Source organism: Rhamphochromis sp. 'chilingali', assembly GCF_963969265.1.
Source record: "Rhamphochromis sp. 'chilingali' genome assembly, chromosome: 7".
Classification (NCBI taxonomy): Eukaryota; Metazoa; Chordata; class Actinopteri; order Cichliformes; family Cichlidae; genus Rhamphochromis; species Rhamphochromis sp. 'chilingali'.
The window spans coordinates 16975853-17001398 of record NC_137934.1 but is presented as its reverse complement, the minus strand read 5'-3'; the positions used below and the strand labels follow the sequence as shown (position 1 = coordinate 17001398).

At 40.6% G+C, this 25546-nt stretch overlaps 1 protein-coding gene across 3 annotated transcripts in view; it reads right to left on the bottom strand.

Annotated features, from left to right (window-relative positions):
* Window positions 1–965: 965 nt before the first annotated feature.
* Window positions 966–25546, bottom strand: part of pawr (PRKC, apoptosis, WT1, regulator) — a 69720-nt gene continuing 45139 nt past the window's right edge. For all 3 annotated transcript variants that reach the window (XM_080887811.1, XM_080887809.1, XM_080887810.1), the window contains exons 3-7: window positions 24803–24928; window positions 18056–18090; window positions 11738–11864; window positions 5953–6057; window positions 966–2416 (exon numbers count right to left, since the gene is read on the bottom strand). In XM_080887811.1, coding sequence (XP_080743937.1) covers window positions 2330–2416; window positions 5953–6057; window positions 11738–11864; window positions 18056–18090; window positions 24803–24928 — 480 coding nt within the window. In that variant the 3' untranslated portion in view covers window positions 966–2329. The remainder of the gene's footprint in view (window positions 2417–5952; window positions 6058–11737; window positions 11865–18055; window positions 18091–24802; window positions 24929–25546) is intronic.

Genomic DNA, 25546 nt, shown 5'->3' with positions numbered 1-25546 from the left:
TGGCCATAGGTGAGGGTAGGGACGTAGATCGACCGGTAAATTGAGAGCTTCGCTTTTACACTCAGCTCCCTCTTCACCACGACGGACCGGTGCAGCGTCCGCATTACTGCAGCTGCAGCCCCAATCCGTCTGTCGATCTCCGACAGACGGTTGTGCCTTATTGCCGAAATCGACATGTTTCAAAAGGCTTAACTTTTATTCTAAGGCAAACGGTCTCCATTTCCAGTTTGTTTCACAACCGCTCTGCGAGTAGCTAGCAAATATTTGCAGATAACTCCTCTTCCAAGCAAACTACAGGGAACTACAGAATTCTGCTAGTGACCGAAGCAATTGCAAGGTTTTTTTTTTTAGTGTAGCAACATAATTCCTTGTGACAAATTTCACAAGACCTAACAGGCAACCTCCCACAACCACTTGCCAACCAGTCAGGAAATACCAATTTTTCTCTAGTTACTAGCCGTTCATCGACTGGTCTCTAGGCCTGTGTGACTGGGGCCTAAATAATGCTGCCCTACTAAGTGGCAACCAAAATATATGAGAGCCTATTTTTTCCACATTTTATTAATGTACAGTGCCAGCCAATCGTTGCGTCTAAAAAGGTTACACACCCGGTCAGCATTCACATATAGCAGCAACCCTCTTCGTCTCTATGACAGGAAGTTGTGAAGAGTAAGGTGGAAAATAAGATCTCGATCTCACTGCATTAATCACGCAGTACTTGGACCTAGAAAATTAATGGTTTTACATCCACTCTATCAGATGAAAGTGACACATAGCCAGAACATTACATGGCTATATTCATTTAGACAGGTTTGTGGACTTTAAAGGAGAAACGATTGCTGGTGCTAGCTTTAGCCACACTCAGCTAACTGATCTAATATGTTGAAGTCAAGCCAGAAAGTGTTACATTTAGCACATTTTTAAAATATAGTCAGATTGCTGGAGAATATAAAGATTTTCAAATGCATCTTCAAATACTTTATTATTCTGATTTTTCCCCCTCATATTTAAGTGGCGAGTAAAATTAGATGCCGGGAACATCCCTGGTAAAGAGCACTGATACTCTGTTTTCCAAAAAATAGAAAATCAGTGAACATTTGTATCGTCTCAACTTCAGTACTTCAATCTTAGCATTCAATATCAATTGCTGCCAATTCATACAGCTCATTATAAAACAGCAGTCTACATGGAACAGGTCAGATGTAGCATCTTTGCTATGAAACTTTTGAATAAGCAAAACTTTTGAATTCATAAACAACTTTTAGATTTCCAAAAACGTTGGATTTACAAAGACGTTTTTCTTGCAAGAAAACATTTTGATCACAGTGTCTTCAGTTTTGCTCTCACAATTTTCAAAACTGCCAATTAATTCTGTTTAAACTGCATATTAAAGGCCCAGAACACTCAGTACTAAACATCTATTAAATATCACAAAGGCTGAACTTGTAAACAAGAGCAAAATATTTTTTAAGAAAATGAATCCACATATATGATAGACAAGGATTTTACCCAAAGACGTTTCATAAGTGTCAGCTATAATACTCAAGATGTCGACACTGAAATGAGTAAAGCATTTTATTGATATTATTTTTAAACTGATTGTTTAAATGGGATATATTCAAAATGCAAATTTTTTGCAGATTAGCACTTGTGGGATTAAGATGTACCAAAAAGTTATTGGAAGAAAGTAAATCTGGCACCAGTGTCCATTAATAAAGCACCAGGCTTTAACCATTTAAAAAAAAAAAAAAATCTCACATGCATTGCAAGGCACTATGCCCACTTTGGCTACTGATACTGTAGCACTAATTATATTGGATTTGGTCCTAAACAGCAGCACTGCACTGGCTTCAGACACAATTCAAACATTGCAACAATGGAAATCTTTTTCAGTTTACCTGTGTGAGTATTGGGTGTAGTTTGTGGAGATGTTTGAAAAGACTTTGTGTGCGCTTGTTTTTGTAGCACATACATTCAATGTATTTTAGCATCTTTTTTTTTTTTAATGTCCTTATCAGAAATGAAAAAAAATTAACAATCTAAATGGCCTATATACAATACATTTACATATAATATGTATAGGATAACCGAAAATCCCCACCACTCAGTTCAGCTTTCACAACAATTGGAATAATCCTCCTCAGATAGGAGGGATGCATTTTAAGGCTGTGCGCCTCAGATGACAGCTGATTTACAGTCTCACTCTAACAGACAAAAAACACAGATTCAAACACATAAAAGGTGACCCTGCTGGACTTGACCCAGAGCAGGAGGCTGGTTTGGAGAGGGGAGACGACAGAGTTGCTGGGCTGTTGTGCCGGATCTGGTTCTACCTCGTCAGCTGGCCTACCACTTTCAGCAGAGTCTTGTTCTCTTGTTTGAGTTGCTCGTTCTCATCTTCGATGTCATCCAGGTCCTGTGAAAAGGGCACAACACACATATCTTTCTGTTTAGTTCCATCAGGACCCATTTAACCACATAAATATTCAAGACCCTGCCTCTATACCGCTGAGAGGCCTGATCAGGTTGTGGAGTGTTCGTCTGAGAGTTAAAATGAGCATTGCTTGCTGCCAGGTCCCCCCCTCCCCTCCCCTTCCATTTGGGCTGCCTTGATAGCAACAAATTAGACATTAACAGCTTCAATTAGTTGCAAATGAGAGAAGCTCTAAGTTGCCACAGCGCTGTCTCATCAAAGTGACACTCCTCATTTTCGGTTTCTTCCATCACCGGCCATGATTGCATGACTGTTGGGAATGAGCTGAACAACACTTGGAGGGACTTAAAAAGTCAAATTAAGCAGGTCACAGGTTTACAACACAGCTTGCTGTCTCTGCGGCAAAAAAGGGACGTAAAGACTAACGTAAGGTGAGACACTAACAAGAGAGAGGTGGGGTTTGGTTCCCTTCTTTTGCACCAAGATGCAGATAACTTGATCTGCCGCTCACAAACGGGGTGGGAGGGGTGACTGTTGTTGTGAATTGGCGTCACATAGATACAGTTGATTTCAATTTTATTAGCAAATTTAAGACATTTGAAGACTTTAAAGACTCAAAAACATGATAGCTGTCACCTGTCTGTCAGATGCCTGTAACACATAGCTGCTTCCAGAGAAAAATCTTCAAAAGTTTAATGTAGACACTACAATCACCTAAAGAATCTAGTGCTGCATTAAGTAACAACTCTATACTGAGTAATAGTGATAAGCAAGTAAAAAGCTGTTTGCTAAGAATATTGTATCAACTTAGAAAAAGAAAAAAAGGACAATTATTGCAGATTTAACCTTTAGGAAATATAAAAGCTCTTTTGCTTTCTCATTAGATGAGCCCATCAGTATTTACTGTGTAAGCTTTCACCGAACACTCTGCAAGACTCTCTTTTCAAACCATATCAGTGGGGAGAAAGACGTCCAGCAGTTGAGCTTTATCTTTTCTTTCTCTCCCAAATAAACTTCTACAGTGACTGAGGGTTCAATTTTACTCTGCAGAGACGCCGACTGGATCAACTCTTATCTCCTGCTATAACATCAGGCCCTGCAGGAGCCTCTCTCAGGGACGTTTCTGATGGCTCGCTGCCTGCATTAACCATCCTTGGATAAATCACTTCTCTTATGGCCAACCTCTCCTATATGTGATGCTATCAGTATGATGCTTCCTGTATATTGTGCTCTTTTTGGGGTTTGCAGTGTGTTTGATAATGACAAAAGCATTTAGATAATAAGCAAGCAAGAAAAATGTACACCATTTTCCACCCACCAGACTCGTGATCCAGAAAACACAGTAAAAAGCTGCAAGTACAGAAGGTTTGGAGAGGTTTCACTACGGATATAAAGCCATCAGCCAACATGTTTCTCACCCTGCGTGCAGCATGAGGTGAAAGAAGGGGGAGAGAGAAAAAACAAAAAACACACTCCAACCCATCAAGCCAAATGTGAAAGCACACCGGACCCCTGCTATTGGGTTCACTTTAGTGTGAAATGATCAGACTGTTATAGTTATGAGATCTGTCAAAAGCTCTTCTCACGATAATTGCAGCAGCAGCACTTATTATCGCTCGTCTTGCCATTCTCATGTCTTAACTGATCTTCCTGAGGGAGAACTGTTTAGTTCCTTTTTTCAGTGAGAAATGGGTGTTTTTTGTCTTTGTAAACACTCAATATTATCACCTCATCTACAAATGTGTTTTAACCCGATTTGAATCTCCTCTTAATAACCGTTCAGCCTATATAAGAGTTCATATTTTATTGACTTTGATTATTTTTGCCATGAAGATTTTACCAAAAACAGCATGCATCTCTTCATTGTTATTTCGAAATGGGCCTTAGTTTATGAAGTTACAATGAAATTCTTTTAACTAAACCCATTCTCATTCATAGTCATTCAAATACTACCACTTTGTCAATGCTACTGGGATTTCTGATGTAACCATAATGCATCTTGGCAATGACACCATGACACACACGTACGCTACAGCAATATTAGTCTCCGTAAGCAAATATTCTCACAAAACATAAGACCATTTCAGAGTTTGTTAACATGTGACATCAAAATGCTCCATGAAGGAAGACCAAGCTTCCAAATCTGAAAAGTTGGGAGTGAAAGTAGTAGTCATTATTATTTCTTCTGCTTTGCTCGTCACACAGTGTTGCAGCTAAAGAAGAGTGATTCCAGAGTGTACATTGGATATAGTAAGATCACCCACTGGGTCTTATTCTTATGAACTCTCAAAGTTAATAGACAGTCACTGCTATGCTGTTTATTTTTTAGAGCCAGATGTTACCTTAATGAGATGAGAAGCTGTGGATTGCCTAAGGTTACTAAAGTTAGTGAGCTTAGTTAGCAAGCTACCTTTGTAAACTGCCTAGATGCAAAACACAGACATACACCTACTAATAAGGTCAAAGTAAGAGTGAAATAAAATACTAGAAGTGTATTTGGAAAGATTGTTCCAAACAACTAAACAGCATGCCATAATATTAATTATATTATCAACCAATGGACTGTTATCCAAACATAATTAAGCCTTATACATTCCTGTGTGGTGTCTATGTAGTAGACTGGTTATCAAGCAACATGAAAAGCAACTCAATAATTAAGATAAATCTGTAATCAACAAAGTTAACCCAGAGGTGTAAGGTGAACTTCAATTTCATTTTTGAATGTGGAGCCCAACTGTGAAAGTCACTTTATAATAAATGGTTGCTGATTGTAATACCACAGTGATTGGCTGAAATTGGCTAGGTTGTAATTTACTGTTCATCTAGTTTGGCCCATGGCTGCATTTTACTGTTTTGATTTGACTGTTAAATGACACAGTAAAAAAAAATCACTTTGGAAGTTTCAATTCAAAGGGGTTTGAACTGCAAAGGCCCAGTTCAGACTCGTTCTCCAGAAAGGTCCAAAAAAAACCCATGATGCAGATAAAGAGCGTGAACACAGCTGTTAAAAGTAATTTTCAGTGGACTTCATCATTTCTTTCTTTTTTGCTGTATTCAACAAAAACTACTTGCATAAACCGAATGAAAGAAGCCAAAGAGGACTGCTTATCCTTCACTGTTCATCCAAGACAACTCAAATTTAGGCTGACAAAAAAAAACAGCTCAGTGGTGACACCATGATTGACGAATCAGTTACATATGAACCTACCTGCCACACGGAGCAACAAATTTTAATACTTTCAACTACTTGTGTTTCAGAGTGTTTAAATTGCAAATTACAGTAAGTTCCCCCCATTGTGTTTCAAGTTATATAAATTCAAAACTAAAAAAGTATGTTTATGTCCAGCTTCTGACAGACTGCAAGAATAATCAGTGTAGAAAAACACAGCTATTACACGCAAGGCCAGTAAAATGCCAGATGATGATTACAGCCCCCACAAGACGCCCACGCATGCAAACACAAAGGAACACTCAAAATATCAGACATCAGAGCAGAAAATTATGTAGGCTGTGCTCACTTGGTTCAGCAAGTCGATTTCCTCCTTCAGCTTCCCAATGAGATCATCTTTGTCCTGGTAGGCTTTCAGCAACCTGGCGTTCTCCTGACGCTCTCTGGCCAGCTCCTGAAAATGCACACAGATTGCACACATAGTTACATGAAAGGCAAATATTTTCACAAAGAAACAGTGCGTGGAATCTGCATTAAGGTGTACCAGGAAATCTGCCCTGTAATTAGTTTAGCTACACAAGATTTGGAATTTCATACATCGAAACAGTTGCCCTGGAGCATTGCTGTCTGAAGGGGAAAACAAAATGAAGTTAATCAAGATAAATACAACCCGAATCCAGTAAATTGGGAAAGATTGCAATGATGCAAATCTCTAAACTCATATTTATTCACAGTAGAACATAGAAAACATATCAAGGGCACCACAGGGGACTGTCCTCTCCCCCTTCCTCTTCACCCTCTACACCACAGACTTCAGCCACTGCACAGAGACCTGCCATCTTCAGAAGTTTTCTGATGACTCTGCGGTGGTTGGATGCATCAGCAGGGATGATGAGACAGAGTACCGGGCTGTGGTCGACTCCTTTGTCACGTGGTGTGAGCAGAATCATCTGCAGCTCAACGTGGCAAAGACCAAGGAACTGATCGTGGACTTCAGGAAGACCAGGAAACACTTGACCCCTGTTTCAATCCAGGGGGTCAGTGTTGACATTGTGGAGGACTATAAATACCTTGGAGTACACATTGACAATAAACTGGACTGGGCTAAAAACACCATGCACTTTACAGGAAGGGCCAGAGTCGTCTCTATTTTTTGAGGCGACTGAGGTCCTTCAACATCTGCCAGAAAATGCTGAGGATTTTCTATGAGTCTGTTGTGGCCAGTGCGATCCTCTATGCTGTTGCATGCTGGGGGAGCAGGCTGAGGGTCGCAGATGCCAACAGACTTAATAAACTGATCCGTAAGGCCAGCAATGTTGTGGGGATGGAGCTGGACTCCCTCAAGGTGGTGTCGGAGAGGCGGATGCTGTCCAAGATAAAGACAATGTTGGATAACACCTCCCACCCACTCCATGACATGTTGGTCAGTCACAGGAGCTCGTTCAGTGAGAGACTGAGATTACCGAAAAGCACCACTGAACGACACAGGAAATCATTCCTGCCTGTGGCCATCTCCCTGTACAACGCATCCACTTAACACACTGTTTGCTGCTACAACTACACGTTTCTTTTCCAAATATTTATTTATAAGTGACTTATGTATGTATGTATGTATGTATGTATGTATGTATATATATGTATATATTGTACTATTCTTAGTTAGTGTATTGTCTGTCTTGTCTTAATGTTGGTTTAAAATGGAGCACTGTAACAAAAAATAATTTCCCCCAGGGATCAATAAAGTATTCTGATTCTGATTCTGATTCTGAAGTGATTAAAAACGAGACATTTTAGTGTTTCCAGAAATATATTAGTTCATTTTGATGATGAAAATGATCTTTAAAAAAAAAAAAAAAAGTTAGGACAGGGGCACCAAAAGGCTGGAAAACTAAGGGTTGCTAAAATGAAACTGCTTTCTTTTGGTGCAGTGGGGACCTAGGTTCACTAACATAGGTTTTCATAGGTGATTCTGAGCCCATGCAGCGATTTTGCATGGCTATTTTTAAAGCAGCAGCACCTGCGGACTCACAGTTTATGGCCAATGCATACAGAGATTACTCTGGATTCTTAGACTCAGACTTTAATGATATTATGAAACTCTCTTAGCACCCTTTGCATGTTCTCCCTGCGCCTGGGTGAGTTCTCTCTGGGTATTCAAGCTTACCCTCACACTCCAAAGGTATACTTGTTAGGTTAATTAGTGATTCTAAATTGGGTGTCGGGAGCGAATGAGAGTACGAATGATTGTCTCTCTGTCAGCTCTGGCTACCAGCCAGATTGCACCATGCCTCTTGCCCTGTCATACAGCTTGGATCGGGCTCCAGCACACCTGCAATCCTGAACTGCATGGGCAAAGAATAAAACAGAGGGGTGGATTTTTTTTTAAAGTTGATGAACTATTTCATCAGAGCCACTCATAAAACTGAATTCCTTCCACTCATGAAAAACTCCCAGGGATGCTCCTTTTATACCTAATCACATTACTAATTAACTTTATTTGTTGCCAGATGTTGCACAACTCTCAGCTTTTTTTTTTTTCTCTTTTTTTTTTTTTAAATTGTATTTTTAAAATCAGTTTCTGAAAAACATGCGACTGCTTTTTATTTGGATCTTACAAAGGCAAAAGTGTAGAGTAAAAGTAAAAGTGAAGCAGCTACATTTACCAGTTATAAAAAAAGGAAACGAAACGAGCCTCTGCACTGGTCTACTGAAAGAGATTACTTTATTCAAACCATATTTTTACTAGCAGAAACATTTGGTATTAAAAAGGCGTCAAGAACAGTCAACTGCATTGACTTTTTGTAAGATGACATTTTTCCAATAATGTATGTAATTTTCTATTTCCCACTTCCACAGACTCTTCAAAAACCCACAATAATAAATCCACGCAGACTGTCAGTGAACAATGCATTAATAGTTTCTTTTATATAGTACTTTTGTGTTATTTTCAAATTGTACTTAAAAGCCAGTGTGTTCTTGTCCGCCTCCTCTAACAGCCACAGTGAAATAATGGATATTGTGCCTTCCTGAGAGAGACGATTGTATGCACATCATAAACCGAAAGTTAATGTGCACACATTTTCAAACTGCTGCTATTTTATCATGGAAATGAAGATTAAACCAGGACTTTGTAGTTTCACTTTCTGGCTCTTCCAGATAATCATGAAATTGCTTAAATAAAAAAAATGTATTATGCAGCTTCAGTAGATGGCAATAGTCAAAGCTGGCATAATATGACTTTTAAAGCTACCATAGATAAGTGCAGCATTGTATCTCCTCTCAAAGACACCTGAACAAACATTTGTCTTATTTCTTTCATAAAATACAACAATACCAGCTGAAATTCCTTTTCTTTTATTCTGAATGTCTGTCATCTGACAATAACAGCGTTTGGGAATACTGTCCATTGTGCAAACATTAAAAAACCATAATGCACAAAATACACTGTGCCCCAGAACATTGTAAAGTATGGGTATCAAAAAAAATCTGTAAATATGGGTTGAATATGGAATTTTCATTGTATTTTCACTTCCCCAGGATGTTTCTTGCTTACTAATATTACATCTGCTCAAAGCATTATGGGGACCAAAAAGGATGATGTTGGTTCTGCTTTCTAAGTTGCTCATTTTTATGTAAGAATCATTCAGTGAATTATTTAAAGTGGACAATGTTTTTTCTATTTTCTAGGACAGCATATATAAATAATCCTAAAATGCTCTGAAAGACGTCAGTGAGATTGGTTGTCCTTAATCATCAAAGTTCTAACTTTTCTGTGAAAAGATATATACAGTCTTTAACAAACATCTCTTATTTTTAAGCAAGGACCTGCGATCTAATGACCAACCCCTTTAGGGCCTGTTTGCAGCCACTGTGGGCAGACCCACATGGCCTACAGTGGGCCTTGCACCAGAGTAAAATGTGGCACATCTGGGCCCCGGACTGTGGGGCAGTCCATAGTGTGAGCTGACTGTGGGCTGTCCAGACTAAGCAGAGAGGGGCCGTAAAAGGAGGCCCCTACTTTAGGCCCACTGTATATCAACACTCTAGGCTTTGGCTGCCCTAGTGGTGCCCCATCCAGGGCCCACATGTGCCCCATGGTACATTACTGCCACCAACTGGTAGGAAGCGTTGACCAGAATGTTCTTCAAAGATCAACAAAAACAAAACAAAAAAGAGCTACTTAGACCAAAAAGCTACCACAGCAGGTACACACACTAGTTGCCCAAAGAAAATTTTTATGGTGACCCCAAATGGGCCCCACATGGGTTTTCAGTGGGCTACCTACAGTGGGTACCCACACTGAGCCAAAAAGGCAAAATTGCTATGGGTTCCACAATAATAGGGGCAGGGATAGCTCAGTAGGTAAAGTGGTCGCCCCATGATCGGAAGGTCGGCGGTTCGAATCCACTTAACGGCTACCCTGAGGTACCCCTGAGCAAGGTACCGTCCCTACACACTGCTCCCCGGGCGCCTGCTTAGTGGGCTGCCCACTGCTTCACAGAGTGAATGGGTCAAATGCAGAGAAAAACAAGTAATTTCCCCATGGGGATCAATAAAGTATCCATTATTATTATTATTATCATTATTATTATTATAACAAGCCTAAATAGTGCCCGCATGGGATTTCTGTGAGTAAACCCACTGTGGAATGGTTCACTGAATACTCATTTTGGGCCCTAAAGGGCAAAACAGCTGTAGGCCCTTTGTGGGGTAAGTGTCTGCGTGCCCTGCCCCCACAGCCCCACAGTTCACCCGCAGCTACCCACTGAGAGCTTGAAGTCTCAGTGAAGTCTGAGATTTAGGTGCAGCTGTCTTATATGAGCAGACCTGCATCTGGAATGAAAAGTGAGATAAACAACAATGACAAAAATATGTGTGAAATATGATTTCTGGACATTTGACAAAACCACTTCATGCTGAAGTCACAGAAGGTATGACTTTTCATAAGGCCACCCAAGTGACATTTGATTCCAAGTTGAGTTTCTACAGTGGGAGCAGAGAGAGGCTGAGTGGCTGATGGGAGCTGTGCAGGAAGAAAAGACATATCTGTACTGAGAAAGGTCATCTATTCAACAACACTGAGGAGAATTTCTGTAAGTGCAGAGCCACAGTTTCCAGCCAGAAAATGTAGAACCTGGGCAGCTGCACAAAGGACTCAAAGTGGAATTTCATCTTAACAAAGTGCTACTGATAGAGGCTTTCAAGTTGGCCAAAAGATACAGCCTTGACTCACGGTTCACTGAGACGCTATAGAATTTTGATAGATGTCAATAACTGATATTACCTCAGCAATTTTAGATCTCCATGGTGTTCTGTGGGGATGAACGTAGTTTTAGTAACACCCAGAAAAGTCTAGAAGCTCAGCTTTACTCTCAATCGCTGATCTTTGATCTTTTCTTTTTTTTTTAAACAAACAATTACAAGTCCTGTTGTAATGCATCTAACCTGTGCATCAACTTTTGTGTTAGACCAATCAAGCTTTAAACAGCTGCATTTCCAAATATAATTCGGACATCGCACTTAGGCTTCCTAGCCTTGTGGCAGATATGCCATCTTCAGGCTTTGAAACTACTTGGCAACCATCTGGTAAAGCCCTAGCCATGTAAGCCTAAAGATTGGTCAATAACCACCTGGCAACCAACCATGACCACAAGCAAGTTTACTCCTCCCCCCCCCCATCTACAATAAGAAGAAATAAATTGAAGGACTGAAAAAACTAACTAAAACTAATTTAAAAAAATGTTTTTTTAAATACTCAAGAATTAGATCAACTCTAGTAATCCACAGCAAAAAAAATCAGCAGATTGTCAGTAAATATTAAGCTCATTTGATAGGTAAGGACTGCCAAGAACAACAGGTGTTGACCTTATCACTGCAGGGAAGCTATAAAATCTGCCAACACATGTATTCTGACTCATCTGAATCAGAGCAGACGCTTACATTTACTCACTTTTGTGTCTTTAAGAAATAAAAACATCTAAGTTTTAAAGCAAATGTTAACTTTTTTTTTCTAAAGTCAACTCCAATAAATCAAGAAATGCAGCATTTAATTAAATGATAATATTATTTGGGTTATGTTTATGTGGACGAGGTTCGACTAGTAATATGACTTGTTAAAAGGTCAGTCTATTTACCCTCTCCAGGTCTTCTATCCTTTTCTCCAGACTTCCAGGTGCTGAAGCTCCTCCATCTCGGCCGTGGCGGTTGTGTCGCTGTCGGCTGTTACCGCCGGTGTCCTCCTCCAACCCCATTTGTGGAAAGCTGTTAGTAACAAACACAATATTGCTGAGCCTGTAAGTTGAATCAGGGCTCTAGACTAACTTTTTGACATGGGCGCACCGGTACGCCTAACTTTAAAAATTTAGGCGTACCGGCACAAAAGTTAGGCGCACTCAAATTTTTCAACCGCATCGCTTAACACCGCAGTTTTACATGTGCACTTTCTTTGGGGGGGGGAAGTCCATACAGACAATATTAATTTCTAAATTATTAACTAACAAACTTGTGCTTAAAGTGCTTTGTCAATATTGTAGAAAATGTTAAAAACTTAATCATCATCTTGGCCTCCTCTGACAACCTGTTTGCTGCTGTCTGCTGCTGAAAGGCCGTGGGGAGAGGGGACACTTGGGCAGTGCATTTACTGCAGCATATAATGTGTTTTCTGGATACACTGTGCTTTTTCAGCATTCAAATATTGATGGCACCGTGTCAGAGCACTGGCTATGAATTTCAGACAGATCAGGCCTTAACTTAACAAAAAAGTTATCAATAGTTCTTTTCATCTTTTCTTATTACCCACAGCTACATCCACTTCTCTCAGGCCTAGGCTGCTCACTAGGGCTGAGTATCATCACTGATTTCTATAATCCATTCAATTCCGGTTCTCAAAGTCCTGATTTGATTCAATTTAGCCTCAGACAGTCAGAAATATTATAATTCTGATCATTTATCAGTACTGATACACATGAGACTTCATCAGAATTGTGAAAATCACAACAGATGCCTTTGTGTGAAAGTAACTGAGAATAAAACACAGGAAAACATGAAGGAGATTTTCCTGGTCTGGCTTTTTATAGCAGATAACCTTAAAAATATTCTGCAATTTTGCATAATTTTAAGAAATTTAAATTTCTTCAGTATTGAACAGCAGAAATTAGGCTTTCTTGTCCGAGGTCATTTAAGTGAAAAAAGAAAAAGCGCTGTAAACAACGCTAGACTGGTGGGTAATAAGCGAATGAATAATGCAGAAAACAGATTTGAGACGGGAAACTGTTCCTGAAGTACACAGAGAGCTGTGCAGGAAGTGTGATTTTTATCGTGGTGGAAGCAAAACAGCAAAAGTCAGAGGGAATTCATGACGACATTGATCAAATGTGAAGCGCAGTTTGCTGCTTCTTTTGCTGCAGGCTCGGTGAATTTTGGTTGGAGAGAGGCAAAACCTGCAGCTCAGAATCAGCGCAAAAAGACGTAAACACAGCGCGGACCCGAAGAATCGCTAAGCTCCGACAGCGTGTCCGTGTTCAGGCCGTCGGGTGAGAAAGCCGAGAAAGACGAAGCTGATTCTGATGTGTTGGGTCCGCTCTGTGTTTAGGTCTTTGTGTGGAATCCGTTAATGAATTGATATCGCTTTATTCAAGCTACTCACCTCTCTCTTCCACCTGCACTTTCAACTGGACCACGGCCAATCAGAGAGGTCCCGCCCCTGACTATCTCTGATTGGTTTAGTCCACGATAGGGGCATAATGTGTGTCTGTTGTTGACCACACGGAGAGTTACAGAGATTTTTTTTTTGTTACCGGAACAGTTGGTCGCACCTGTGCGACCAAATATTTATTTTTAGTCGCACCACTGAAAAATTTGGTCGCATTTGCGACCAAATTGGTCGCACTCTAGAGCCCTGTGAATGCATCGAAATATTTTATACTTCACATTATACATGGCCACACTTCAAAAGAAAAGGAAAGTTAGAAAAAGAGTACCATTTGTGCTTGATTTCTACTTTTCAAAGTGTCCAGTAGTGTATTCACACTGAGGCCGTTTGAAGGTATGAATCATACCCACATTGTAAAACTTCAATAGGGATGACACAGCCATCATCAAAAGAGCAGGTGGGGAATACCTTCTGCGTGTTTGCTCTTTCAATTAGGCATGCACTATTAAAGCCCCTCTCCCTTTTTATTCCTTTAATGGAGAAGGCCATCAAGGATGTGCAACTTTGGTATAAAAAGGATTCTGATTAAGAAACAATTTATATATTACAACTTCAAATAGGCTCAGGAATGGCAGTGGCAAGTTGTGCGTCCCTGCTGTTAAGCTGGTGGGGGGGTGGGGGGTTGAAGTTTTGTATGCAGCTCAAACAGAACATTAAACTTATCTCGTTTTCATTTTTTCAGTGCTTAGAGACAGAGTCTGGGGCGGCTGGGAATAGAATATTCATGTGCAGTCAATTTCCTTACTGACCTTAATCCAATAATTATTGAAGTGGAAACTGGGAATGAAATGCTGGCTCTATACCTCATAACTACAACTACTCCCACTCCCCAGTAGCAAGAGACTATGACAGGTTTATATAATCTCCCTGGAAATAAAAAAACTTAGATTGTAGGATTCAGTGTGTTGTCTGAAGGGGCTGGTTGGCAGATTTCTACAGCTGAAACAGACAGGAAAGCTGCTGGCAAGACACAGGACCAATACCTCCTTTGTACCATCTGTACTCTTTAAGACCCGCCAGATATGAAGTCCGCATGATTAGACAACTTTAACAAGTACTTTTAACTCTGAAATCGTAGAAGCAGCAGTGGAAACTGAGTATAAACTGTTAAATTTGTTTATTTTTCTCCAGTGCTCAGTTTCATGGAATGCCAATATTTAAAAAAAAAAAAAAAAAGGTAATAGTAACCAGACAAGATCGGCTTTCTTGTTTTTGTTTTTCCTTTTGGCATGTTTAGTACATATCTGAAAGTAATAAGGCTGTAGTCTCAGCGCTCACTGGCTGGCAGGTCTAAAAACAGCAGTCTTGAGTTTTCTGCATAAGGATGTCCTCCCAACTTTTCCTACAATGTTCTTGTTTTTGAGTCTAAACATATCAGAATAATTCCACTATGTTTGGTCCAATTGTTTCATAGGTACCAGTGCATCCAGCAACATGATATTGCTGGATGATATTGGGAGATTTCTCAGGATATGAGGCTTTTTAGCATTTTCTTTAAATAGTTCTTGTGCTGGGGCCGGGAGTTGATATAGTTCCATCTAAATGAAAAAAAATAAAAAGAGGGTGACACAACATCTGCTACAAGGGTAGCAGATGTTTCTGACTGCAAAGCCTTTCTTGCAAGGGCAACTGCTGACCTGCCTCCATTGCTACCAGGCTGCATTTTGCAGACTGGTGTGAAGTGAAGTCCAGGGAGCAGTTGAACTGATTTCCTCGGGAGATCTCCAAAGTAGCCACGGTGTAAGCAAAAGAGATATGGACCAAATAAACCAAAGTCTACCCTACATAATCCTCTCCCAGTTCACAAAGAAGTCCTTGAGGGTTTTACTTCCTCTAGATAGATCAAAGATTATTTTGGCATGAACTGGAACTGAATAAAGGTACAACAAAAACAGGTCTCATGACATAAATGGCTTAAAATCCTGCTCATACATATAAATTCTTCTTTCCTCTATTGAAGCAGCAGTGCCATTTCTCATACACACGCACAGGCAGTATTTTTGTGTACCTTGACATTTACAGAACAAGCATCTTATTTTCCTTCATTCTCCCAGAGCCAACATTGCAGCGGCCAGCGCTTTTGATCAAGAGGAGTCCTTGAAATGCTCTTGCTGACGCTCGTCTGCAAGATAAAGGTGACTTCATTTGTCTCTCTCATTGTGGCTCTTCAAGGCAACTTTATCAGCGTGAGTGCACACGAGCACACAGGCGCGGATATTGTGCAATTCGTGCCTTTGCTATGATGTCCCGGAAAAAAGATCCACGAGAGTCACACACAATCATCGCAAATACACGGACTCCCCAAGATGCACAGTGGGTGTTGAATCCAAGCCTAAACATCCAAAGCCTCTTCACTAAATATCACACCGTGGCACTTTAGCACCCCACAGGCTGAGGTCTGGGGGAGTTAGAGAGAGAGGCTAAGCCAATCGCACATTCTTGTGAGCCTCAGCAGGTGGGAAGGAGAAAGCACAGACAAGAGCACCAATAACAGCAACAGTCACAGGTATAATAACATCTCCCCACAAACAAAAGTGTCAATGTGTGGAATGAGTCAAAACTTCACTGGAGGCAACAGCACACTGGATTCAGTCGTCTGTTTAATGCTCTCATTACTTTAAAGCAGGGCTGCCCAATCCCAGTCCTCGAGAGCTACTATCCTGCAGCTTTTAGATGCATCCCTACTCCAACACAGCTGAATCAAATGGTTTGATTACCTCTTCAGCATGCCATCATGTTTGGCAAAGGCCTGATAACAAGCCATTCATTTGATTCAGCTGTGTTGGAGTAGGGATGCATCTAAAAGCTGCAGGATAGTAGCTCTCGAGGACTGGGATTGGGCACCCCTGCTTTAAAGCAAGACAGTATAAAGCCAGCTTCCATGCAGAGCTGCTTTGAGCTGCTAGTTTACAGATGCAGTCACTCCTCAGTCATCTCAGTGGCTGCTGGGTTTACAGGCAGAGGCAGCTTGGTTGTGCTTTGGTTTCTAAATCTTCAATCTTTCAGGTCCCCTGCTTATGTAGTTTCATTCTTTTCCCCCCTTTGGAAAGACAGCACTTTAGACAGTGAAGATTTGTCACCACCAGAGTACTGCCCTTCATTCATAACACACAGCACCTGGAGCAGACCTGCCCTGCCAGACAGGATTTTTGTCAGTTTATGAAACACAAGTCAAAAGCATGGTCCCAACTGACCTGAATCATCGTCTTCTGTGGAGATTTTTCCACTGAAAACTCTTAGTGACTGATAGTGTTTTAGTTTTGCAACTCAAAAAAAGTTACTTAGTTTTTCTCTTTTATGCTTAAATGTAAACACATTTCCATTTTTCTTTTAGTTGCACCCAAATAAAATAAAACCCCTGGTGCATTCAGACTGCTCTGTGTTTCTCTCCGACTTCTCAGCAGGTGGGTGCATACCAGAGGGAGGCATTTGTGTCACTCCACAAGTTAATTTTAGCAAACACAGCCTTGACCTGGTGGCTGTTTCTCACATTATTTTCATAGATGTGTGTCAGCTGCAAAAGGGCTCTGATTCAAATTCGGAAGAAGCATCTGGAAGCTCCAAAAACACTGACGAGGAAAGATAATGCTAGTTTTTGGATTTTAGACAGTAAAAGGTAAAATCATTACATTTAAAATGTAGATGCATGGTAGGTTAGAATGCTCTGACGTGCATTTTTTGTTATATTGTTTATCTTAGTAGGCAAATTAATATGATAAATGAGATGCAGCTAATTGGATTGCAAATCAGATTTAAATTTAGTGTCATGTTACTATGAGTTTTTAAAAAGAAAAAACCAAATGGTCTGAGAGGGAAGTAAATCAGAGCGCCACATGTGTTTTTAAATTGTTCATTCAGCCATCTTGTGTTGCCCAGCCCACCTGGTGGGTTATCCGTAGCGGAACAGCTGAGTGTCCAAGTGAGGCTAACCCAGCTGATGAGAGCAGCAGCCATAATTACATGGCCAGATTGAATGTCAGCTGGTGAACCTGACTGTCAGGGTTGGCCACAACCGCTCACTTTAGTTGCAAATAATGAAAAATAAATGCATGGCGGACTCACGCTGAGGGACGTCAACTCTAAATGATACAATTTTCTGTGATGTACTTCATTATCATGGAAAATGAAGGGAAAATGCATCGTTTCAAGAGCCCCTCCCTTAAAAGAATACTAATTTTGATGACCTGTTTAGAAAGAACATCAAAAACCAGTAAGATGAATGAAAACTCAAAGTAGAGCTATTCCCAGGAGGTTTCAGTCCAAACTGAAACTGAAAGAGTTTTTTTAGGCTGTTTGAGAAGGAAAGGTTGAAAGCCATTTATCAAATGCCAAAGCAAACTTGACCAAACAGCACCTCTCATTTTAGAACCAAAACCTTTCAAAGCAAATCATTTACTCTGAGCACTCCCTGCCAGCCACAGCAGGGAAGTGATGGCCCGGACAAAGTGTCCAGGGTCCAGATGGTGTCCTGTCAACCAGAGTTCAAACGCATCATCTTTCTTGAACCATAATAGCAAGACAGTAGCAGCACTGAAGAGCAGGAAAAACAAACAAACAACAACAACAGTGACACATGAGGAAAAAGGCCCTCGGACTATTTCGGAGGAAATCTGCTCTCGTAATTAATTACTCAAACTGCTCTTTCTCATCCTGGCCTTTGGTGCTTCCCTTGACATATCACTAGTGATGTTATGGCAGATAAACTCCACTCTCAGTCGGGGTTAGAAAATATGAGCCTCACCTCTTGTAGCGGCCGCTTCCAGATCTTGGAGTCTCCTGAAACAAACAAACAAAGGAAAGATAAATGCTGCTAGTCCAAAAACTATAACTCAAGAGTTGCTTTAAGAAAAGAAGTTGACTTTTCTACAGTAATAATGATTTCAGAGAGAAACGGCAAGACATCTGGGTGATTTTGGTGTCATCATTATGCTTTGTTCATCTGCCTTTGGGTTGTATTGGTTCACCAAAAGAAAAAAAGGCATCTACAGGATGAGAGAAATTTATCAGGGGCGGCATTTATAGAAAGCCTTTAGGTTGTCTGTGAACCTTTGTGAATTGCAACTGCAGAGCTGATATATAGATAGGCTTTGTTGCATTTAATAGTTCAGGAGGAGCCCCATAGCCCCAAGAGGTGGAAGGCAATCTCATTTTTGGAACATGTAGTCGTATATTTATCTTATTGCTTCAATTATTGTGTGATCTAAAGGTTGTTTAGATCTTTGCAGCAGTGATGCTCCCCATAAAAAACGCTTTTGGTAAAGAAGCGATTCCCTGGAAAAAATGAAGTGTGTGTGAGATGAATACACATCTCCTCTTTCCTAAGGTCCTGTGCAGTGAAGGGTCCCGTATTTGATTGAGGAGCCTTGGCTTTGCTGCAATCTATCAGTCAGAGCTCGGCTTTTGTCTGACTCTCAGCATACAGCAGCCTCTGTGCCTCACTGACAAATCATCCATTACCTGTGGATGAAATCCCTCAACTTATCTCTTCCCTGGATCGATTTACAAAGATAGAAAAGAGTAAGAGGGCAAAATGTAGCAACAATCGGCCTTTAACTAAATAAAAGCACATCTTAGCATGAGGTCTGGTTGAAGTGGCACCTGGAATTAAGAGCAAATTAAAATAGGAGGTTGTCTTTTTGTAGGATTGTGTGTAAGCCAACAGCAGCCACAGCTGCTCCTAAAAGGCCAAGTCTACAGTAGCTGTTTGATCTTCTTCCTTCTTCATTAATAGTTGACTCTAAGGCAGACAGATGCTATTCTACTGCTGTACCTTCTAACTATAATACACAAGCCTCAGAAAACAGTGTTATAGAAAGTTTAGTTTAACTTCATTTTTTATACTTCTGTTTGATCTGAATATGGTCAGAAGACAAATTATCCATCGCTGTTTATGGAGCTATAATCGCCATTATTCTTTACTTCAACTCTGGAAAAACCATTTATTTTTCTGTCAGCCAAGCACACACACACACACACACACACACACACACACACACACACACACACACACACACACACACACACACACACACACGTAAATGTGAGTTTACACTCTGACTTCCAAACTCTAGATGTCCACAATATGCAACCCTCCTAGAAACAGTTTGATGGTGTCCAACGAATGTTGATTTTAGTAAAGAACATTTTCTTTTCCATTTTCCTAGAAATTCAGCTCATCCGATCCGGCGATGCGGCACGAGTTTCATACATCAGGTCCGCTGGCGTACAAATAAACTCTACACTGTACCAGGGCACATCTGGGTTAGAGAAAAAGCGAGACCATGTGACATCACTCCTGCAGTTTGTTGAAGAGCAGCAAACACACAGGGTAATGCAGTCTCAGGTGTGGCTTTTCAAAACTCGATGCAGGTGACACCCTCTGTAACTTTGTAGTGATTAATGCAAAGCATGCCAAAGCGACACCTTATTGAATGGCCCGAGTAAAGAAAAAATAAAAGAAATTGTGGCAGCTGCCAATGGTATCGCTCAGACTCCTCAGACACACCTATGGCATCGGTTTCAAAATCCTACGTCACCTTGTTATCGCACTCACAAAACTTCAGGAAATGTGACCTCTGACCTCAAGGTTAAGGTCAGTGAGAGTCGAACTCGTCCAAATGTTTTTTAGTAGATACGTCTATGGTATCAATTTAAGGCTCCTACGTGGCCTCCTTCTCAAGTTATCCCATTCACAAGTTTAGGCGTGTACAAGAAGATGAACCCAGGAATGACGACACTTTTAGTGAGACCCTGCAAGCCTTATCAGTATGAATATGAGGTTTGAATTTCATTTTTTGCAGAGAGCTATAGGTTATAAATATATTAAACTGTTTTGCTTGTTGCTTTTTTTTTTTTTTTTTTTTTTTTTTAAATCATTTGCTCTTTTGTCAGAACCTTGCACTGCTTCGCGATCCTGCACCACAGTCTAAGTACTCCAGACAGCTTTAGTCAGTAACACAGAGGGAACAAGTTATTTATTTCTACCAATATTCTTCTTTATGCCTGCTATAGTAGAAAATAAATAAATATCTTCCGTCTTTTTGGTGGATGATCAACAAGTTTGGTAAACATATTCAATTTAAATGTCACCATTAATTATCTGCAAGAATATGAATATTTAATGAGTAATCACAGCAGTGCGGGAGATGATCAGATTAAAATAACAGTACATTACAATAACACGACTCCAGGACCTTTAATACTGTTGGTAAGTTTTACTCTGTGATGTTGGAATAAAGGGTTGCTTTTAAAATTAAACTTTAATCATGTATAGTATTTCTGCACTGATGCAGTATTTGTCTTTGACTTTACCGCAACCACACCGAGCATTGTGAACCACCTGCTTGGGATACGAGTCTGCAAGACAGTGTAAATGTACAACTACTTCACTGCGCACAACACAAGCCTGTGTAACTTTATTTAGAATGTTCAAGCACCAGCGTCAGCTCCTACAACCCACATCGCAACGCTTACCAAGAATACACCGAGACAAACATCTACAGTAGAAATGAGCATTTTATCACTAGAATCGAGCACTCTACTTATTTCTGTGCTTTTATAACCTGCTCCTTCTCCACAACACTCAACACCAGTTGGAATTTGTGATGAAACGCATTCAAAAGTCTTGGTTTGGACATTTATGAGCTGCTGTGGTCACAGATTTATGTTTTGGCAGCTCATTAAATTCAAAAGAAAAAAGAAAAAAGAAAATGAGAACATTTCTCAAGGATCAGCATCTCTGCCCATGAAAAGCTGATCTCTGGCATTCCAGCCAGTCGCCAAACAGCGCAGGGCTCAGTCGGTTTCTCTGCACAAAGCTGATAAAAATCACAATTTTACTTGGGGCATTCAATAAATCTGACAGAGAGAGAGAGGGAGAGAGATGCTCAAATAAGATGCATGATTGGCATTTTAAGGGATCCTGAGTAAACAGCAGCAAGTACTCAATGTGTTGAGATATTTGCAGGTTCTGGCTGCAATTACAAGCTAACATTTTTTATCTTACCGCTCTATTGTTATACTCAAGCTGTTTTGCAGTCCTCTCACACATTTTATTAAGATGCTAACCACACCTGGCTGTCTGGGTCTTTGATGCCAGCTGAAGAAATAGATGTCAAAATGCCAACCTGGAACATAAATTGAAGGCTGGAGATGAAAACAAGGCTAACCTATAAGCAGCGCTGTAAACAGTAGCAGAAAGTCATGTTAACCTCTTGTCCTCCCTTTCAGATTCCTAAAAGACCTTTTCTTACCCCCTAAAGTGCCTGAATTAGAAGTTAAATTTAAGGATCTTTCAAATTTAACTCCCCCATAGTTGTTGCTGGGAGCTTGCCTGTCAGAGATAAGCACTGGTGGTTGGCCCATATAGCCATAATCTTGAACAAACAAAGGTGTGAATGTTATCAAATACTATTTTAGGCTCTACAGTGAATTGCACTTTGCTGCCAACACAGCTCCTGCTGGAAACGCCATGTGACGGGTTGTGAACACTTCCCTGCTGCTCAGACATGATGCTCTGCATCAGCACTGCTTCTTGGTGTTGAAAGGTGATAATGAAAAATGCAAATGTGGTCCTTAAAGAGTGCTGGATGGAGATTGCCGGGGATATGCTTTCTCCAGGTAAAAGAGAGAGAGAGAAAGTGAGAGAGAGCTGAACTTGTCTGCCGTGAACCTGGCTCCTTAATAAAAGCAGAGGATCCAGAGGAATGTTCCACGTGGTTCTGGGCTGCTAGATCACTAGAACAGGTTTCCTTGTAGGACCTGCATACCAGAGGGAGGTAAGCCCTGATAACAAGGAGCACTTGCCTGCACTGGGTCTCTCTGATTATCATACTTATCAGATACATGTGCAGGAGAAGAACCGTGTGGGTCTGAGCTCTAATGCACACACAGTGAATACATCTCAGACTAATTTAAATGCATCATGGGTCCCTTTTATAAACAGAGGCATTGCTGAATTTGAAACATCTGAGCATCTCGAGCAGCAAAGAAATACAGCTTGTTTTGGTTGGAAAATGCTCTGAGACCTGGGAAGGCAGTTAGCAGCAAAACAGCTCTGAACAGAAGGTGAACGGAGCTTCTTTTCAAAGCTTTTTGTCCACATATCTTGAAACAAGCTAAGAGGCCTGGCCTGATGTTGTATATCATCATGGAACTGACACAGAATTTGATCAATGGCGCCCAAGGGGAACGGCACTATTTTTATTTATTTTTTTTAAACATGCTCCATCTTTGCAGATGTCTAAATGACAGCTCTGCTATAAATCTGCTGATCGAATTGTATCCCTCCTGTTGTTTTTCCTCCAAGTCTGACTTCTTCTGAACAAGCTGGCACCGGAGCCCCATGAGAATAGAAATATCAATTTTAGATGAGTGACAGTGAGACATCTAATGGTTAGTTCCTGCATAGCCACATCTGCTCTGAGTTAGAGCTAATACGGAGATGGTGAGATTAGATTCAGCCCACGCATGATCGGGCATATTCTGCTCCAAATTATAAACCGAGGGTCCTCCCCTCTACAAAACTGGATGCGTGGCAAAGAGCTGATTCTACTGAACTCCCTGCTGTTTGTTTACATGTAGAACACTTTATGTAAACAGTCGAATCCTTTTTATTATTATTTTTTTTATTGAGGCCACATCTCAGCAGGTGCTGTCACAGTCTTCCTGTTAGTGTGGTTGTTTGTGTACATATTTCATGCACAAGCCTTTGCTTCGCGTAAATAGCCTCAGACAGTTCCAGCCCAAAACAAAATAAGCCTGCTGATGCATAACAGCCAATCCATCTGGAATGCGTCTCCTCGCTACATCCACACGAGCTGTCACACAGCGGCAGAGCCATTAGATATTCCTATTTATTTTTTATTTCGTTCAAAAGCCGATTATCATGTCAGTCAGATGATTTTCGTACAGGATGTCTGAGTCGTCGGTACACAGCTGGATGCTTTCATATCCTCTCTGCACTCGAGGTTATATTGAAAATCAATGCATGTCCATTAGAAGAGAGTTTGAAATTACATACACTGGAATATGAACTACTGTTCTGGTGAAAGACAGAAGTCAAATTACCAATGTGCCATTATTTATTAAGGCTCTGTTTTTACTCGTTCATTTACATCCTCATTGTACAGAACACCTGCTGGACTCAGACAAAGACCAGACGGCCTCTGCAAGAGCTCACTTCTATTAAATAAACACAGATTCACTTGCCAAGATTAAAAGATTCAGTTTGTAGACATCAACAGTGTCAGGTTCACACTCTCAAGAACCAGACGCCTTCTACACAAACCAGATTCTGAAATTTGATGAATGTGGCCCTTCACTTTGTTGGCCCGAGCTCCACTGTGCTAACGCTAAGCGGTGGCGGGATGTGATGATCCTGTTGCGTTTCCACTCACGTTCAGGACAAAAGCTAATCATTATCAGTTATCTTTTATTTTTGTTTAGTCTATAAAATAGCGCTCTACAAGTATTCACAGGCCAAGATAAAGTCTATACACTGCTATTTTTTCCCTGGACACTCAAAGATATTTAATTTTGCGCAAATGGAAAAGTAAAAAGGTGCACGATTAGGAAGGATTCCAGCCATACTAACCAAAAATCTCACAGATTTAACTTGGCCATGTAAGTCATCCTCTTGGTCAGCGCTGTACCACTTCCTGGGTGGTACACTTTTAACCACTTGAAGTTCAGTGATGTGTGCTGGATCTGCTCCGGTGTTTCAATCCAATGCCTCTAACTTATTTCAGAGGAAAACAAACCGTCAGGGAGGCACAGCTACTGGGAAGAGCAAGTTTTAAGCAAAGACTGTGGTCTAAACTGTTTGTGCCAGTTCTTCCTTCCTCTAGTGTTGCAGGGTGTTAACAGCAGGACTGTGAGCTCTTCTGCTGAAAATTCATTGATTTTCTGGGAGGCCCAGTTCTCATTACAGTGCTCCCTGACCTGAAAGTCAGGCTGGTTTGACACAGAAGATGTTTGTCTCTCTAAAGTCCAAGTGCAACTGGTCTGAACAGGACTTCCAGAGAAAACAGCAGGAGCACAATAAAGAGGGGACTGATTTCCAAAAAAAAGAACTTTCTGATTACACCTTGCATCTCAAGTGTTTAAAAAAAAAAAAAAAGAAGAAAAAAGAAAAGAAAAAGAAAAAAAGAAGTTAATTAGACCACTAAAAAACCCAGACTTATGAGGAACTGTTGCACCAGCTGCTTTGTTTGTTACATTTTGCCTTTAACCTCTTTTTCCATTGATGATGAAACACCATGACACCTTTGTGTTTTGCAGCTTTTTTGCACAAACTAAGCATTCCCCGTGCCTCCCTGAGCTCTGAGTGTCTCCGTTTGGCCGCACTGATGTTACAATATGTAAGATACTCTGCTCAAAGACATAACAAGTGGAAAAAATGCTGGCTGTACTCTGTGGACATCCTGTGCTGAGGCTGATTTGCAAAATAAAAAAACAAAACTCCTTTTTATGTCATGTCACTTCTTACCAGTAAGTAGCCAGTGGCAGGGTCAGCTGTCATCGACTCATTCTGAAACGTGTTGGCCTGAACCAGCTCCTCCTCCTCCCTCCTGTCCTTCTCTCCGCCATCATCATCATCCAGCTCATCCAGGCTCTGTGATAAGGTGATGACAGATGAAATTAGGAAGTGAAGTGGACACAAACTATGTTTACATGCGCCATCTGTGTCAAGGTTGGTAAATTAAAGAAAACTTCATGCACACAGATCTAACATTGGTCCCATTTTACCAAATTTGCATCATATAAACAACTTCCTTGTTGGTTGCATAACCGTATATCGCACGAGGGTTGAGGAATGAGGAATCATTTGTGCATTTGTGTTTTCAACAGGCAGCTTGTCAGCAGCCAAACCTCTTCTCTAAGCCAAGGTATGTTTTTTTTTTTTTTTTTACTGTATACAGATGATAAATATATTGTTTTATCTAAGCATCTTAACAGTGAGAGACAAAAACAACAGCTTCAAGTGTTCACCACACTCTAAATATTCACCCAAGAGAGATGCATGTGAGAACAAATCTCCTATAAAGCCAAATCAGGCCTTAACTTGTCCAAAAACAAAATGCTGAGTGACACACCGCAGGACAGCCTCCTGATGTTGGCCTTGTCGACTCACATTATTTGCTGTGTGTCAGCAAATAAAATGGCATTTACAGGTTTACTTGTTTTTTCTGAAGCAAAATTGGGGACAAACATAAGCAGAGAGTCAATTATT